This window comes from Topomyia yanbarensis, chromosome 3 (assembly GCF_030247195.1).
Source record: "Topomyia yanbarensis strain Yona2022 chromosome 3, ASM3024719v1, whole genome shotgun sequence".
NCBI lineage: Eukaryota > Metazoa > Arthropoda > Insecta > Diptera > Culicidae > Topomyia > Topomyia yanbarensis.
In genome coordinates, this window is record NC_080672.1 from 4,390,997 (window position 1) to 4,410,066 (window position 19,070).

At 38.7% G+C, this 19,070-nt stretch overlaps 1 protein-coding gene across 3 annotated transcripts in view; it reads right to left on the reverse strand.

Annotated features, from left to right (window-relative positions):
• Positions 1-1,514: 1,514 nt before the first annotated feature.
• LOC131687156 (alpha-tubulin N-acetyltransferase-like) overlaps positions 1,515-19,070 on the reverse strand; it is an 85,751-nt gene continuing 68,195 nt past the window's right edge. For all 3 annotated transcript variants that reach the window (XM_058971208.1, XM_058971209.1, XM_058971210.1), the window contains exons 3-8: positions 18,441-18,590; positions 17,871-18,115; positions 17,273-17,384; positions 16,853-17,009; positions 3,840-3,883; positions 1,515-3,116 (exon numbers count right to left, since the gene is read on the reverse strand). In XM_058971208.1, coding sequence (XP_058827191.1) covers positions 2,357-3,116; positions 3,840-3,883; positions 16,853-17,009; positions 17,273-17,384; positions 17,871-18,115; positions 18,441-18,590 — 1,468 coding nt within the window. In that variant the 3' untranslated portion in view covers positions 1,515-2,356. The remainder of the gene's footprint in view (positions 3,117-3,839; positions 3,884-16,852; positions 17,010-17,272; positions 17,385-17,870; positions 18,116-18,440; positions 18,591-19,070) is intronic.

Genomic DNA, 19,070 nt, shown 5'->3' on the forward strand with positions numbered 1-19,070 from the left:
ATTTAACCAATGCGCACGATAAACTAAATCAGTGTAAAGGACAAATCTTGACAAAATGACCGAACTAGTTCCTTACATGCTCATTAGAAAGTCGCTCTATCTAATGCTAATAAATCAGCAATTCGTTTTAGTATATATGAATATGTTCTTATCATTGTTATTTATCTTATAGTTTATTTCACACAACCTTGAACTAGGTCTTAACGCCTACCAAGATTAGGGTTTCAACTAGCTACACATTGCGATTGCGGAATTCGAAAACTGCCTTTTTAGGGTTGATCATTTTCACCTAACCTAAAGGTCTGAAGATAAAAAGCCCCACGTTGCCCCACTTTTTCTCTTCGTGGCTATAAAGTTAAAGGTCTCTACTAATCTAATTCCAGCTACCGCCATCTGCCGGTTGAAGTGTTATAACAAATTTTGTGTAACATATTTTTTTAATGTTTTTGATAAAACAACCTTTAAATGCCGTGATAACATTTATCACCCTTTGAAGCAATTTTTTTATTGTATATTTTCGAAGATTTAGAAATAGAACATTTCTAGATATATTTTACATAAAAAAAATATTAAAATTAATTTTCTCGAGTATTTTTAAATGTCATGTAGCGCCATCTACATAGGTTATAAAGTATAAATATCTTCAGTACATGTGTTAAAAACATTAAAACAAACAACTTTGCCGAAGAAAGTTTTTTGATGGAACACCTCTGTCAAAAGATAGAACTGATCTAGATCAGTTTCTACTTATCTAGATCAAAACCGAGCTTGTCAAAATAATGATCATTTCCATCTGAGGTACTTTGCTAAAGACACTAATCCTCCAGGATATATACCCAGGGCGCTAGAGGTTTTAAGCGTCGAAAGTAGCATTCTGCCCCACAGTACGACGTCTGAATTTGATAAAAACATGAATAAAATTGAATTTGCTTATTTTTTTCCTTTCATCTCATTCCATTTCACATATGATTAAAAATTCTTGAAACATTTTTGAAGTCGTACATTGAAAATCCAAACTTTAAAAATAAGGTACCATTTTTGGCACGGTTCCGGTTTTGGCAACTGAAAAAAATAAAATTATTGCCAAATACGGAATCCTACTGTACCTCGTTTTATGGTAACATAATTGTAGGATTGCGGGATGTAGGACATGTGATACTGTAGACCGGAGTAATCTACTATTTTCTTTCTTTATTTTCCATATATTTTATTTATTCATCAAGGGTCGAATGGATTGCATATCGAAAGGATATTGTTTATTTAATGTGTAGGTGTTTGCTTCGGATACCATCTATAATAGTAATGGAGGAATATATTCAATTACAAAGAGATCTGTCATTTTAAATGTATATTTTGTTCAGGCCAGCTTCGAACACAAAATAGGGTAACTGCTCCCTAATTCATCTTAGCACCTCTATAAATCTCACCCATTTGAACACATTAGTTAGAGCAGTATCTGCTATCTCTATTCAACGCATTAGCTCAAATGGTAGGATGAATAAGGGTACGTTGTGCTCGACTTTTCGCTTCGCTCAAACGCGAGTATTTTACATTTCCCAGGAAATTTTTTTAAACTGTACTGCTTCTTAGGAACGAAGCAAAGATGATGATACCTATTTAAGCGCAATCCACTAACTCTAAGTCGAGTTATCAACGAAATAGTGTGATATCCTGACTAATGAGATGAATAAGGGCTCGTCTACCCTACCAGGTATGATTCAATTTCTGTTACGAGTTTTTCCAATCCACTAGCACTGGCCACCTAATGAATGACGTAATCATCTAGATAGTCCTCTTGGAAAGTTCTGTAAGGAATGCTCTAAATCACTCTTACATGCCTTCTAGTAATCGTTTATAACATTTCCAACACCTAATAATACGTACGCAAGACGAAACTCAACAAAAGCACCAAACTTACTCAAACGCATGTTGGAGTCCTAGGATATAGCAAAAGCAAAATATTCGTTTGAAAACCTAGCAACAACTATAATCAATCTATTTCTGTGTGCCCGCTTTTGGGTTCTTAGTCACGATGAGTGACAGAACGACAACGTCTACTGGTAACAAGCGTGATATCTACTCAACAATTTCAATTCAGGCGATTTTAATATTTATAGCATTATAGAATTAGTGTACGATCATGCAGCCTCCATTTTTCGGTAAGAGGTGAAATATTCCGTAGCTTTATATTTCTTGAAAATTTTTGATATCCACTTTTTTCTATTTACTGATATATTTAATACAAAAAATGTCCTGTTTTGGAAAGGGTCTCTTACTGGTCTAATACATAGAAGACGATCATTATCGTGTTGTACAATCCGCTTTCTCTGGCCGATGATCGGTATGTTATTACCGCTTACCAGAGTCTATTGTGGTAGAATTTAAGATCAAAATGGCCGTGTTCGGTTAGGTGGCTACTTTCGGATCCCTTGGAATGAACCGATTCGTTATCATTGTCGTTTAAACTGTTCCTCGTACTGGACTTCCCAATCGGTCGATTTATCTTAACTGATCCAAACCCTTCGTTCTCCTCCTGGTCGAATTCCATCTTGGCGGAGGGTGTCACGGCCGCTCCAACACCGGAGGACATGTTCTTCATTCCGGTGTGTTGTTTAGTGAACCGGATGGGTTTTCTCGGTCCAGGATGTTCCGGTGTTTGCTGCTGGCTGATCGATTGGGGAGAAGCAGAATTTTCACGATTAGACATCATTGCCTGCTGTTGCTGCTCCGGTGACTGACGGGTCAGTTCGAGATGGTGAGGATGGAAACTGTACGGATCCGGATCGGCAACCGGTTCGGGAATTTCCGCATATTCATCGGCAAACTTAACCTCCTGCCCGGGCTTATGATGGTGATGGTGGTGGCGATGGTAGTCAACGTAGTCGGACGGTTCCGACATGTTCAAATTTTGAAGCTTTACCGATAGGACATCATCAGCAGCATCATCATGGGGTGGGTTGTGGTGCCCTTCCGGTTCCTCCGGTTCCTGCTGGTCTGGCTCTTGCTGGTGACCGTTGTCATGATGATGATGATGATGATGATGGTGATCGTTTTCGTAATCGTTATTGTTAGTGGGAGCAGATGGAGGCGCATGATGGTTGTTAGTGGGAGATGTGCTGCAAACACAATTACACAAACCGTTGTTTTGCTTTCATACCCAAGTCTATGTTTAGATAGTTTTCAATAAAGTGTGTAAATTGTTCTTCAACTGATGACGAAAGAACATTTCAACAAAACTCATCGTGCTAAAGCCAACTGTAAAGCAAACGATACTAACCAAAGGACCAACAAATAAAACACATTTTTCTAGTTTTGTAACAATTTAATTTGAATGTAAAAGAAAAAGTGTGCAATTTATTAGATATGGAAATTAACTAGTACGTACTCGATAAAGAGAAAATTCGTAATTCGCTAAACGTTAGCAGGTAAATTGATGATGATAATAAGTCTAATGAAACATTTCTTCACTCTTCTTTTTCTCAATTTAATTGCACAAAGTTTCATTGGGTGGGTTTCTTATGAAATAGTCAAAAAATAACAAAGATCGGTGAAACAAATCACAATAATTTAGTATGCAGGGTGGACAATGAAATAAACTTAAACCATAATAAATAGCTATCCTTTGCTTTTTTTATAAGTATGTTGCGTTATTGATAAATTGGCTGGAGTGTTGGTTGGAGGGATGAACTATATAAAATTTCTGAAAATATAAGAAAGAACAAGCAAAATAAGTTTAAGCCAACTAATTTTCTAAAAAAAATTAAAAAAAAATGCTGCATAAGCTTCAGTTGCATGCCTTTTCCTCTATCGCATAAGAAGATCTTATGAAGGAAGCCTACCTGTTAGGTTCCGTTGCCACCGTATTTGGGCTGTTGTGAATTATCTGAAACAATAAAAAGTGCCATGATTACAAAACTGCTAAAGTAGTTGAAGGTATCAGATTGAAATCATAATTTGCTATTACATTTGAAGCGTGCAGAAAATTACACCGTATCCTTTTGAACTCAGTCACACAGTAGTGAATCTACGATGCCATTAGGTGTAGGTAATAGGCAACTACCACTAATCATTTGTTTTATAGGCCAGGCATGACGGCTTTTGTTTTCCCTTAAATCACACCTACTAGAGCTGTCCCTCAGGTATGTGCTGGGTGGCAAGCTAATAACCCATCAGTAAAATTGCTTCGATCTAGTTCGAGAAATTTGGGGAGGCATTAGTGTTAATAGTTGTAAATTCAAGCGAACTTAGACTAGTTCACAGAATAGTTCAAATCTTTGCAACCCTGAAACAAAGCATTTTATGAAAAATTTGTTTGAAGACATAATAGACAGTATCGTTGTTTAATACAACCCAATTAGGTCTCCTGGGTGGTCATCTCACCATGTTCCGGTTGTTGAACGAAGAAAGTTGATCCTTTGCTGGCATTTCTGTTTCAGATACCTAATGTGGCATCCCCAAGTACCTTTCGAGTCGAACCAGAAAAAAAAAACTTCTTAGCGAAATCGAATGTCCGACGGTGTGAATATTCCACGCTCTCATTAGCACTGTTTTAGTTTCGCATACGTCGGGCTGTTCCCCAAGGAGTGCTCATCGATGTTTCTCTCGTTAATCCGTCGACGAACCGGTGCCAATAACCGCGTTTCTTGGCTTTCATCACTCTTCATTCGCATTTCTGCTTTCTTGCTTTCGATCATACGTTTCACGACTTGAGAGTAACATGAAGGACGAGCCGAAGCAATTTTGGGCTTATTTGCGGAACAAAAGATCCACCCGTGGTTTTCCTGAAAACGTGAACTACCGTGACAGGACCTCAATGACACCTGCGGAGTCAGCAAATCTATGCTTGTCTTTCTTTCAAAGTGTTCTAAGTAATAACCCACCACCTTTGTTTGAATCGTACCTGAGTAGTCTGCCGACGTTCTCCTTGAATTTGCCTGTAACATCTTTCACCGAACGCGAAGTGTACACCAATCTACGTGGTGTTGACGGTTCAAAGGGACCAGGATCGGACGGAATACAACCATGTTTCGTCAAGGAATGCTCTTCATCGATATCTGTACCGATATCCATGCTTTTCAATCGCTCTCTCGGTGAAAGTATTTTTCCCGCCAAGTGGAAGAAGGCTTTAATAACACCAATTCATAAAGCCGGTAACGTCCATGACGTCATAAATTACAAGGGAATTTCAATCCTGAGCTGCCCCCAAAAGTTTTTGAAAGTATGCTGTTAAATATTCTCTACCCTGCAGTAAAACACATCATCACTACAGATCAGCATGGGTTTGTTAGAAAGCGCTCAACAACGACGAACTTAATGAGCTATGTGTCAACGCTGATTGATAAATTAGAGAAACGACAACAAATTGATGCAGTGTATGTAGATATCTCCAAAGCCTTCGATCGCCTTCCTCATCAGCTTGCTGTTGAAAAGTTGAGGCGAATCGGATTTCCGGACTGGCTGACCAATTGGATCTTCTCGTACGTTACAAACCGCAGTGCATCTGTGTGACTTGGAACTGTACTTTCAGACCCATTCGACATCACATCGGGTGTACCTCAAGGGAGTCACCTTGGACCACTTCTCTTCGTGCTCTTTGTGAATGACATTTGCAGCGAATTGACATCGTGTAAGGTGATGTACGCGAATTGCAGCGAATTGACATCGTGTAAGGTGCAACATAATCACATTCACACGGATACTCTCGCCAATTACGTTTGAGTATGCAGTGAGCGCTGCCCCAGTAAAACGAGTTTCATCAATCAAGGACCTTGGTGTTATACTTGACCGTAAGCTACGTTTCATCGAACACTTCAATACAGTAACTGCTAAAGCCTATGCAGTACTAGGACTCATCAAACGAAACACCCAAGATTTCAACGACGTCTACTGCCTGAAGGCACTGTACATCAGTCTGGTACGCAGCATTCTAGAATATGGAGTTATCGTTTGGGCCCCGTATCACACCGTACACATTAATCGCATAGAACGGGTACAAAAGAGCTTCGTCTGGTATGCCCTTCGACGGCTTCCCTGGCGAAATCGATTTGAACTACCACCGTATGAGCATCGTTGTGCTCTTATCAACCTGCCTACGCTACGAAACAGGAGAGTTTTTCTGAAGCGACTTTTTGTGTTTGATCTTCTCGCTGACAACATTGACTGCCCTCTGCTTCTCGCTAAGCTGGACTTCAACGTTCCTGGTAGGTCTCTGCGGAGAATGGACTTCTTTCGGCGCTCTACTCATCGTACGCAGTACGGCCAGAATAACCCGGTAGATGTTTGCTGTCAGCTCTTCAATAGCGTTTTTCATCATTTTGACTTTAACTTAAGTAGAGAAATGTTCAAACTGAAAATAGGTTTAAGTTAGTATAGTATTTCAGTCTGTACGAAAATTTATTAATTCGAAGACAATATATATATTAATATATTAATTAATTTCTGACATCGCATATTGTCGATAGCTAGCGGGTAACCCGTCGTCCCGGAAGGTCTTATACGCGGTGGCCTTCTCCGCGTACACGTCTGAGCACTCTTTGTCCTACCACGGATTAGCAGAACGATTTTGTATGTTCGCGCCGGGTACTGGGTTAGTCTGAGCTTGATTCGCGCTATCGAGAATCGAGCCAGTCAACAAGCTGTCCTGAGGAAGTTCTTGGGAGTCGATTCGACCACCATTTGACCGTCCGGGGAGGGAGCCATCGACACCGTCTACACGCGGGGTTAGCACCCGCGCTGACGGGAATAAGCTGTAAATGTGTCAAAAATGTAGGTTTCACTTATCTGTAAATTTGTTTCCCACGATGCACCAGTCCAGCTTATATAGCTGGCTATTGTTCAATCCTCACTATGCGAACAAAAGGCTGAGGAATGCGGCCTAACGGTTAACACACGCACAAAAGAAGAAAAAAGTCCAAAACCTCGAGAGGCAGAGAATGCGCAAGATAACCTTGAACGCAGATTAGCACTATTCTTTGTCGCTATACACTTACGGACTGGAAAAAAACACTTGTGTCTCGATCGAGCGCTCGTAAACGAATGAAGCGGGATCTTATTTCATGAACTATATCACGAACACGATTTGTGGCTCTGTAATGTATTTTTGGTGCTCAGCGCAGTTCTTTTTCTGTCGAGACATCACACTGAACCATATCAAATGAATAACGATGTTCTAGGTCCTAATAGTTTTCTTATATTCTAGCTCGTGCCTCTTGCTGGTCGCTAGTTAGCTGGACATATATTTTATATTACATTTCATGGAATAGTACATGGAACAAAAATGTTTCTACGAATAATACTCTAGATTTTGTGAAATAGTTCCCGTGAAAAAATTCCTGACCATGTTGAAAGAAATTGAAAATGATTAGGGATATCTTCCAAATATCACAAACACGCAAGATAGATCGTACGTCAAGTACTGGGAATCATGAACTAGTACGACCCCATGAATAATATTTTATGATTTTGTGAAATATTTTACGTGCACTAACGGTCAGTCGTGACTATTAAACTAGGAATCATGAATTAGTTCACAAATAAAAGAAAAATATGATTTTGTGAACTATTTCTCGAGCACGGATATTGGATCGTGACTAATATATTAAGAATCATGAATTAGTTTACGAGGCTTGTATGGATTCATGAATAAAATTTTGGATTTCATGAAATAGTTCACGAGTAAGTATCCAGACTGTTTTGATTTTGTGAACTACTGTGGCTAAATCCATGAAGAACACCATAAGTCAATCTTTGGTTTTATGAATAATGTTCTTAAAATTGTGTACTAGTTCACGTACAGAAAATCGATTCGGTAATGACATGGCGGAAAACATGGCTTAAGTTCACAAAACAAAAACAAATATTTCCACTAATAAAAGCGTTACGCAGGCGTTACTGTAGGGAAATTGAACACAATCATAAAATCCATGATTTTTGTTCATGGTTCTGTATTCGAAACGCAAACACGTAATTGGTCCAGAATTCATGGTACTTTATTCACGATTTTGGGAACAATTTTTTAACCGTGTAATTATTTCATAAAACCTAGTACTAGTTATCAGTTCATCAGCCTTTTCATTTTGGGAAAATTGACGGTATAAAAAAAACCTGTTTTAATCCACCTAGCGGTGCAATTGTGCCTTTCTCATTTCTCTAAACTAAGGCTTGGAGGCTTTTTATGTTCAACATAGTTGTGGAAATGTCCATTACATTCTTAGTACACTTTGCATTTATACACAATGGCTTGCCAGCCACGAACTTGATGAGCTACGTGTCGACGGTGAAACACTTAAAACAAAAAAATATCATACTTCACTAGCCTAATCAGCATTAGATCAATGTTATCTGCTTGCTAACTCATTTTGTCATGCGGGGGTGGGTGCATAACCTTTCTACATGAGAAAGGCAAAAATGGGATCTTCCATCGAAATTGCGATTTCACTTAATTTAGGTGAAATTTTGACTCATCTATAACCCAGGTATGCCCATTAGAGTGGTTCGAAACATCCTATTGTCGAGCACAGAACTTTTTGAGTTTCTTTTGTGAGCCCATATGTGTAAATTTTGGGAGGGATTGGTTGCTCCCCGAATTTGCGCATTGCGCATGGAAGTTAGTATGGGGAACACTACTTTGTTGCATCTCCGCTTAAACTTAAACTTAAAAACCAACCCTGAAAAAGCTTGTCCAGTGTATGGTTAAAAACTTTTGCAAAGGCTGTACCTAGCTATGATTTTTTATAAAAAATGTTTTTGTATGATAGTATGGGGTTAAGCTTATTTCTGCGATTAGCTTAACCCCCCTATCTTAAAATTATAATAACATTTAAAAAAAATTCCCAACAAGTTACAGTTTTTGGAAAATTTGGTAACCACATTCCGGACCACTCTTTCATTGCGTGGGTTTTTCAAAAAATGAGTGAAATAGCGGAAATACGAAAAAGTGCATTTTTTATCTTAATTTTCATACAAACTTTGAATGCAATGACGGTGGTCAGCTATTTTCATCCGCGTTCCTTATCACCTATTTTTATTAGGTGATTCATTAACAGTGCTATCTTTGAAAATGAGCCACATTGGTTATTCAACTATTTTTTTCGTATTTTATTGCAAAAAAAGTAGTAGTCTTGATTCTATTATTTTCAAAATTGCACATACTTTGTCGCATGTAATTTTAGATGATCGTTGTTTGATAGCATTGTAAGGGAACACGTATCCACCGGGTAATGCCAATCGATCTGACATTTCTTTGGACTGAGCAAATTTCTATGTTTGTTTAGTGTTTATTTTACCAACAAGGAAACTAATTCACATAGCATTCAATGCGCATGGTTTTGTCTGAGTGGAATGATAACCTCAATCATGTATATGGTTTGAGAAATGACAATTCGTGAGAAGGATCGAAAACCAGTTACCAATTTACATCAGTAATATCAGCACGAAGAATAAATGTTTTATTGTCATGTTCATTGATTTGCTTTCAGTTCATTAAATCATGTTCATTACATATTTTTATCGCATTATATTGTATTGAGTATTTTCATATAGTTTTGAGTAGTACATGCACTATATTATTGATTGCCATGTAAACCATACTTCATGAGCACAATAATTTATAGCCAGATTTTTGCGTAAAAGCGCGACAAAATCGGGAATCGCCTCTTTTTTTCTTGCATCTTCTGCATTTTCTGGTTTTGGTACATTGTCGTTTCAGTTCAGTAATTTTTTTTTCCTGCGTCCATGTCGTAAGAAGTGACAAAAACAGGACTCTCTATGCTTCATCTCCTGCATCTTTATTGTACTAAATTAGTAAATTGTCCAATGAACGTTAGTAAATTGTCCAACGAACATTTTGTGGTCTCAATTGGTTCTGGTCGGTAACGGAGTGGCAGGCACAGGCGATCTCCTTTATGTTTTTGTAGTAAATTAGTAGATTTATTCTGATCATTCTTCTTTTCCAGTCGTGATAAACCTACTTGCATCTCTCTCTAACAGTTGGGATAATAATAAAGTAAGGTTTTCAGTTCAGTTAATTTTCATATCCTTGTCGCGAAAATAATCGATACTACTCAGTTGTAACCCCAGTTTGATTTCCACTCTTATTTTTTCTATTAGAAATTTTTGTTGCTTTTCCTTTTGCTAATTTGTCTTCTGTTAAAATATTTAAATCAAGTATAATTTTAAACATTGTCTCACTGTCCGACATTACGATATTCCTAAAACGTAATTTAAGCACCTAATGAGTCTCCTGGTGGCCGGGTGCCCAGAGACTCCTAAAATTCAGCGAACTGCAGCACAATTTTCAATCATAATCTTTACTAACAATCTCCCTCCTCCCGTGATACTTGTGAAGTGCTCAGTAGTATTTGCGGCCTCTAGTAAAAGCAAGTGCCGGACTAACATTCCTTCCCTTTCCTACTGCGATTTTCGTTCGGGCCTGGCTAGCGGCGTATTGATCAATAAACAACTTGGGATTACCAGGAGTTCTACATTGAAAGATGGTTTGTTACTCCCAAGCATCATCATCTATTGATTCTCTGTGCAATTTCAGCTAATCCCAATCAATAACGGAGCAGTAGTCAGGGGTGGTCGCCCAAGCTCAAGCTCAAGCCTACAAACTTTGAACGCAATGCGTAAATCCACGGAGCAACTAATCGCTCCTATAATATATAAGTCATTTGGGACCACAAATAGAACTCGTTTAAGGATCAACAGTTATAAATATTATCAGTAGAACAGAAGTCATTGCAATTAGTGTGATTGGATTCCACTGGAGCCTTGCTGCTAGGGGTTGTGTCTGTTAACGGTGATAAATGATATTTTGGAATATCTGTGTAGCCTGGCAATATTACTCAAAACTGATAAAACCTATTAATTTATGTAGACTGCCTTCGATTACGCTTTCCATACAATTGGACTGCAGTAAATATTCTAGGAAAAATTTATTGAGCATCGGAAGGTAAAAATTGTTCAGCTTCTAGCACTGCGAAAGAAGCACCTATTTTGATCAAAAAGGTTTTACAACCATCAAAACACTATAAAATAGTGTCAATAACACAAAACTACACCAAAATATGGTTGTTATATAGGATCTAACGGACCATGGTGATGGTTTTTTGATGGGTGAACCCATTTTAAACATTCATGTCAGACACCATGAGCATGGGGGGTATTAGGGGCTTTTGCTGGAAGATAATAAAACAGGGCGGTTCATTACCCTAACAGACATATACCGAACATCCATGGAATCCTAGAGCTCATAAATGAGAAAGATGCAATTAAACCACTAGGTAGATTAAAAGAGGTTTTTCTCACTATAAAAGCTAGTTCACGCCACCCGTCGTTTAATAGGATTACACGGTTAGATTCAACCATGATACTTTCCTTGGATTATGCAATTCCAGGGGGCAAACTTAATCTGTACGACCAATGTTCAGTAGCATTGCCCTAAAAATTTTCTCTTCAAGCTCAACAGAAACTAGACTTTTTAATAAAAATTTTCAAAGTTTGAGTGAATCCTATACATTTCTTTTGTAAGAAATGTAAAAATATTGAAAAAATTCTTCATCGACTCGTACACTGAAAAAAATCGATTTTAAAAATTTAAAGTCGATTTAAAAAATCTTCATCTCTAATTTGCAAGAAATTTTGTTCCAAGATAGGTTCCTTACCTACCGTCAAAAATTCAATTTGGGCACTTTCGAGGAAAAAATTTCATTTGGAAAAAAAATTTCAAGCTGAATTTTTTTTCAGCGTATTTTTATCGAAAACTAAACCAATGTAAGTCATAATCATCTAAGAATCTAATTTCCCAATTCCTAGTAGTCAGATACATGCAAAAATAGCAGTAACGAATTTTGTATTCGTTTGGCATATTTCCCTGGTTACCTATACCTTACTTGCATCAATACTCATTTTACCAAATAACAGTACTATAAGCCTAAGGCCTTAAATCAGTCTAATAACAACAGTTGTGAAGGACAGTTCTAGTAAAATTATCATTATGGATCAATTGTATAAATCAAAGTTAAACAGTATCAAGTGCTGCGCGAAGATAAACAATCCGAAGTGTAATAGTACTAATTTAGGTCCAGAAGTCGCCATCTTGGATTTCAACATGGCGTCAGACATAAATTTCTGGCACCTACTTGTCAAGACCATTCCGAACATACCCAGACTGTGAACTCTGGACTCTGAACTCTTCACGCTGAATTGAGGACGCCGGGATCTGGCCTCGATATTCTGAGCTATGGACTCTAACTATGGTCTCTGGGGTCTTGATTCTGGACTCTGAAATCCGAACTCTAGACTCTAGACTCCGAAGTCTGGACTCTGGAATCTGCACGCGGGACTCTGGATTCTGGACTCTTGGCTCTCCCCTCGGGACTCTAGATTCTGGGTTCTACTCTCTTGACTATGGACACTGAACTTTAGATTCTGGACTCTTCATTTTCATCGCTGTCACTCGAGTCTCTGGATTCTAGACTGCGGGCTCTCCTCGGGACTCTGGACTCTTTGATTCTGTGTTATGGACTCTGAATGCTGACTTCTGGGTTCTGGGCTCCGTGCTCTGGAGTTTAAACTCTTGCCTCAGTATTTTGAGTGAAGTACTTCGGGCTTTGGTTTCTTGTCTCAGAGCTCTAGACTATGGCCACAGTAATTTGGATTGAGGACTCTGAACTCTGGACCCACAATTCCCGACTCTGTTCGCTGCACTCTGAACTCTGCATTCTTAACTCTTTATTCTGAGCTCTCGCCTCGAGATTCTGTGCTATGGATTCTGGACTGTATGCTGTGGTTCCTGTGCTATGGGCTCTGGGTCTTGATTCTGAACGTTTGGACTCTGAACTGTGGACTCTGGATTATGTACTCTGAACTCGGGACTCTGGATTCTGGACTCCAGACTCTGGACTCTCTCCTCGGGACACTGGGCTCTGGTCGCTGGGCTATGGAATATAAACTCTGGATTATCGAATCTGAACTCTGTATGCTGGACTCTGAGCTCTGGAATCTGGACTCTAAACTGTGGTCACTATTTTGGGTTAAAAGTTCTAGACTTTGGGCTCTGGATTATGTGTTGAGGACTTTGGTCTCAGTATTTTGGGATAAGAACTATTGACTCTGATTTCTGGTCTATCGACTCTACGTTTTGAACTCTGGGCACTAGCATCTGAGCTCTGAACTCTGGGCTCTGAACTCTGCGCTCTGGACTCCGAACTCTGCATACGGAACACTGGATTCTGGACTCTGAGCTCTGTCTTCGGAACACTGAGCTCAGATTGCTGCTCCTCGGAACTCTGGGCTATGGAATCTGGAGTCTGGGTTCTCTCCTCGAGACTCTGGGTTGTGGTCTCTGGGCTATGGACCCTGAGTAAAAATACACAGAAAAAAATCAGTTTGGACAAGGAAAAGTTTTTTCAAATAACATTTATTCCTTGAGAGTGCCAATTTGAATTTTTGACGGTAGGTAGGGAACATAATCTAGGAACAAAACTTCATCAAAAACAAGATGTTGTTTTTTGGTAAATCGACTTAAATTTATAAAATCGATTTTTTTCAGTGTATGACTCAATGAAGATTTTTTTCAAAGGGGGTCGACAAGTTCAACAGACACAGTGGAGTATTTGACCGAAAAAGCTGGCCGAAAGTCAAATTTTCAAAAACCGTTATCAAGGACATTATTATATCATGATATTCCCTAGTAATTTCTGCATTAGATGGCAACCACGTTGCGTGTATTTACTAAGGTTTGGCAACGCTGTTAACTGTCAAAGGTAGGGGTTTTTACTACCCCAGGCTGATTTAAAGTTGCGCGTGGAAACAAAATCTTCCAAATAATACTGTTTCTACTCAAATATGTTTTGAATAAACCAAGGTCAGGGTCATATTTTGGTGTAGATGGATCCATAGACTCGAAAAAATATTAGTCTTATTAAACTTAAATACAAAGAAAAAAGCCATTTTCTCACTTTTCAAAATTGAAAAAGTTCATGTTCCCAATCCGTCCCAGTGAAAACTCTTGTTCCCTGATTAAGTTTAACCCAAATACTACTAGATCGGTGAAAAAAAACTTGCACATAATTGCTCCATTTTAAATGCGAGATATTTGAAAAATTTGACATTTTTGACATTTTTCCTCGTTGTATTACATTGTCCATGCGCAGTTCAAACATTTACAAGGATATTTCTTTTCGAAATAATGTGTAATTCTTGGCAAGATATAGGTTTAGTTAGCTGGGAAACGTTTTATTGCATCAGAGCGCATCAAAGTGCTTCGGCACCAGCTGATACATTTCGAAACACAGTTCAAGCAACATATGTAGTTCAATTCTGCACGAAAACAAATCGATTCGAAGCACTTTGAAGCGCTCTGGTTCAATAAAACCATCATTTCGTTTCCCAGCTAACTAAACCTATATCTTGCCAAGAATTACACATTATTTCGAAAAGAAATATCCTTGTAAAAGTTTGAACTTAGCACGGACAATGTAATAAAACGAGGAAAATGTCAAAAATATCTAATTTTTCAAATAGCTCACATTCAAAAAAGAGCAATTATGTGCAAGTTTTTTTTTCACCGATCTAGTAGTATTTGGGTTAAACTTAATCAGGGCACAAGAGTTTTCACTGGGACGGATTGGGAACATGAACTTTTTCAATTTTGAAAAGTGAGAAAGTGGCGAATTTTTTTTCTTTGTATTTAAGTTTAATAAGACTAATATTTTTTCGAGTATATGGATCCATTTACACCAAAATATGACCCTGACCTTGGTTTATTAAAAATATTGGATATTTTAGTCGAAACAATTCGAATCACTAATGTTTGGAAAATTTTGTTTCCACGCGCAGATTTAAATCAGTCTAGAGTACTAAAAAACCGCTATCTTGGACAGTGAACAGCGTTGCCAAACTTTAGTAAAAACACGCATCGTGGTTGCCATCTAATACAGAAATTACTAGGGAATATCATGATATAATATAATGTCCTTGATAATGGTTTTTGAAAATATGACTTTCGGCCAGCTTTTTCGGTCAAATACTCCTCTGTGCGTCGGTGAAATTGCTATGCACAGCCTACTGCACTTCAACAAAACGAATGACAGATTGAAGTGTCATCGAGAAATGATTCCCATAATTGGAAGCAAGCCACTCGAACATGTTTCTCACTTTCATCAATGTTGCATTTAACACATCGGAGAGGCTGGGAACCAACTCAAATGTCGTTTTGTGATGATGACACGTTTGCCTGATGAGATGTTGAATGGAAAATCAATACAAAACTCATTAGGAGGATCAGTGTATCGTGTCACCACCAAAGCACAGAAAAGGATGACCTTCAGTAGTAGGTAGTTATAAATTTTAAAACAAAGAACGAACCATCGTTAGCCACCACACCACACCGGGAACACGTAAGCCAGGGTCATGCAAACCGGGTTGTCGACCAGCTAGCTAGCCCCTCCGTTTGCATGTGGACAGAATGCGGCAAACGTGACATAATTTCAGCGGGACTTGACTGTTTAATTGCTGGGTTACTTTACTGGCACATCCTTCTCGAGTGAAAACGAGAATGATGTGAACATTCTTATACTATACGGAATTATCTGCCGATTTTTAGGCATATTTTTAGATGCGAAATGCAGGCCATTGTTCGCAGGAAGGACTAACCGGGTTAGACCTAGATGTTTTTAAATAGGTGCACTTAACTGCAGTAGTTTCACTTTCTTTCTCTGGATCGATGCGGGAAAGTGATTTTTAAGCGTTGATGGTGATGGATGCCAGTTAATAAACTTTTTTCATAGTGAATCCGAGTAGGGTTTTTGTGTAAAGAATTCATGTGCATAGTACCAGGCGTTTGACTACTATAATAAAAAGAGAGTTAATTTTTACTTTCTAATCAACAAACCAGCATCTCTCTGGACCAATCTGGACTTTCACACAAGTTGTATAACTGTTTGGATCATTGTCTAACTGACCTCAAGTTGGTGCTTGTTACTGGTGAGATGAATTCGAAATATATACTTTTATATAGTTTTCTACACCAGACAAATTTTTTTCAGTAGATTACAAATTTGTAATGTTTAAATATACAAAATGACCCAATCGACTGTATTATGAAACTGTTTTTGAACCTAACTATTTATAATCATATAAAACAGAACTCTCTTTGTTAACCCAGCTCAGTAAAAACTGCAGTAATTATACTTCAATTCTCTCCAGATACATGAAATATGGCTGAATGAATGATGGTCTTTCTGCATTCATGTGCAAAATAAACACCGGGCTAAGCTTTGCTGGATTCAATATTCTGTAAGTTATTCAAATTGTAATATTTTGATTTAAAAAAGTTAAAGAAGATTGAATCTACCGTCGCGTTACAATTTACTCGGCATTTAATGTCAACAAATTCCAGGACAAATTTAATTTTATGCAAAACGAAAGCTTTTTTCACCATTCTACAATGCTCACGTGACTAGTAAGTCAAACTGCGTGATTACACGCTATCAACTATAACAAAAAATGCAAGGTTTGTAAGTTGCATGTTAATATCACTTTGAATTTCATTTCTATTTTAGACCGCTAGCAAGCATGTTGTGTTCTGATTCAAAAAGAAAGATGTGTTATAACATTATTGTCCATTAGATGTTAGCCTCATCGCCAATTAACCATTTACGCGACTAAAGTTATAGGAATTCGCACCAAAATAAGTTAGTTTCAGCATTTGACCCCCTTCAGTTCAGTGATTTGCGCCAAATTAGAACGACGTTTTGATGCGACGAAAGGTGTTTAGTAACGACGAGTGCCGCCTGCCCGCCTATGTTACGGCGGGGAGGGGAAATTGTGAGGTTATTTATTGCCCTACCTGTGCCATACTGCAGGAAGGTCGCTTTGCCGCATAGCGACCCACCGGGGGTTGCTGAACGATCGGCGGGGAAACGGCCGGTTGCCGCGTCTGTGAGTTGGACCTCCGCCTATCCTCGACGGTGGTGAATGTGGGCCCGAATAGATTGGTGTTAGGACTGGTGACGACCGACGGTGGCATTGGTGTTGGTGGTTGGTTGGTTAGAGAAGAAGCATACAGTATGAGAGATTAGTTACAAGTCGTTGATTGTTATTTTTTATTTATTATTATCGCGATTAAGGCGAAAAACGCGCTCTACTAAATTGGCTCCAGGGTGCAGCTCATTTTCCGTTCGTGAAGTTAAAAGCGGGTTGTTATTTTGGCGTGATTTTCAACTTTTCAGCGATTTGAGTGGTAGAAGGTAGATTAGGGATACTATACCTAGCGGTGATGTGCATGCGGCGACCGTCGATGTCCGACGCGTTTTGGTTGCCGGCGAAAAAGCCCTCGTACACAACGAAGTTGTTCATTTGTGGAATTTTCTTGTACAATCCTGTGAAGAAAGAAAGAGAGAAGAATAGTGTAATTAGTGAAATACTGGGAAATCCCCTAGTCCTATTACTGCCTCAGTTGAGAGCTGATCGTAAAATGAACGTAGGATAATAAATTGCTTCCACTAACAGGGATCCATGGTTCGCGTGTCTACAGAGTGCTGTTTTCTTGTTTGTAAAGGATACGGAATTAGCCATATGCATTTAGTACCATCATACCCGGTTTTCCTCTGGCAAATGAGTTTGTTCCGGTCAATGTTAAAGTGCTGATGGAATCAGATAATACTTTACGCCTATAATGGGCGGGTAGATAAAAATGGTATACTGATTGAAAATCCGGTATGATTCTAACTATTCATTTTTTAGAGTTCATATAAAATAAGGAGACATTTAAATCGCTGAAGCAAAGCTAAAGATGGTATCAATGGCAGTGATCTCCCAGATTCCTGGTAATTTTAATTTTAATTTTACATATTGTGACTACTCACCATAGTGCTTCTGAAGGAATCCAAGCAATTTTTCCGACGGGCGATCGATTGCCATCTCAGCCGGTTGGATGTGTTCCTCGTTCAGCATATGCTCGAACAGCTCCCGGCCGAGTCCGCCACGTTGTCGCGATTCGTGTACGTAAAAGTCCAAAACGCAGGGTGCTGTCACGTGTATCGTTTCACCATTCGGGTCGAATACGTACAGGGATTTACGGCCGACTTTAAGGATTCCTACCACCAGTCCGCTATGTTTTTTTTTCAGAATCAGGTGAAAACAAGAACAATTTTAAAAAGTGGTGGCGAGAGGTTAGTTCTAGGAGATTGTCGTGCTGCATGCGAAACGAAACACCGACCGGACACGCAATGCCTTGTTCTTTGAGTGGGGTGAAAATCCGGACAACAATTGAACTAATTCACTTCTAATTTTGGACGGTGATAAATTTTAATGTTTCCGGGCATTCATTTTCACTTGTTCCAAAAAGAATGTTTTTTCGCAATATAAGCAAACGATCATGGTATTCGTGCCTCTATGTCATAATCTTAATGTCAGAAATAGAGTTTACTACTTACTGTGTCTCGTTTGGTTCGAACATCAGGTAAAGGTGGTGATTGGAGTTTCGAAGTTTTTGCGACGTTGTCACTGGATTCGAAAGACCCTGAGCTTGTGCCGACAGCTGACCAACGAAATTGATGATTTCAGATATTTGTGCGGTGGCGTCCCTGCAAAGTGAATCATAGAATTTTGTTCGTAAGTATCCATTGTTGGTTTTTAAATTTAACATTAATTAGCAATAACAAACAACCATTTAAATCAGTTTTATATCCTCAAAACAAAATATTTTAATAAGACAGACACCCACTATCCTACAAAGTCGAACTGGGTAACATCAGATTACGCGAACATCGAGTGCAAGCCTTAAATAGTCACGTGAGACACACACTGCGAGGGCAGATGACCGACGGCGCACGCCGTTCGTAATAGTTTTTACAATTTCCTTTTTCGATTCATCATCCATCCAACGCAATGCGATGACTGTAAATTAACCGCTTCAGAAATGATTATCGTATATTCGTGACCAACGAAACTGGTTGAATAATAATGCAGTGTTATCGCGTTTAAAAAGGTAAATTGCGTATAATCATCGTACATCTGTCAGTAGGACGGGTGGCTCCATGCAGGGGAACGTGCCTTCCCTGTTC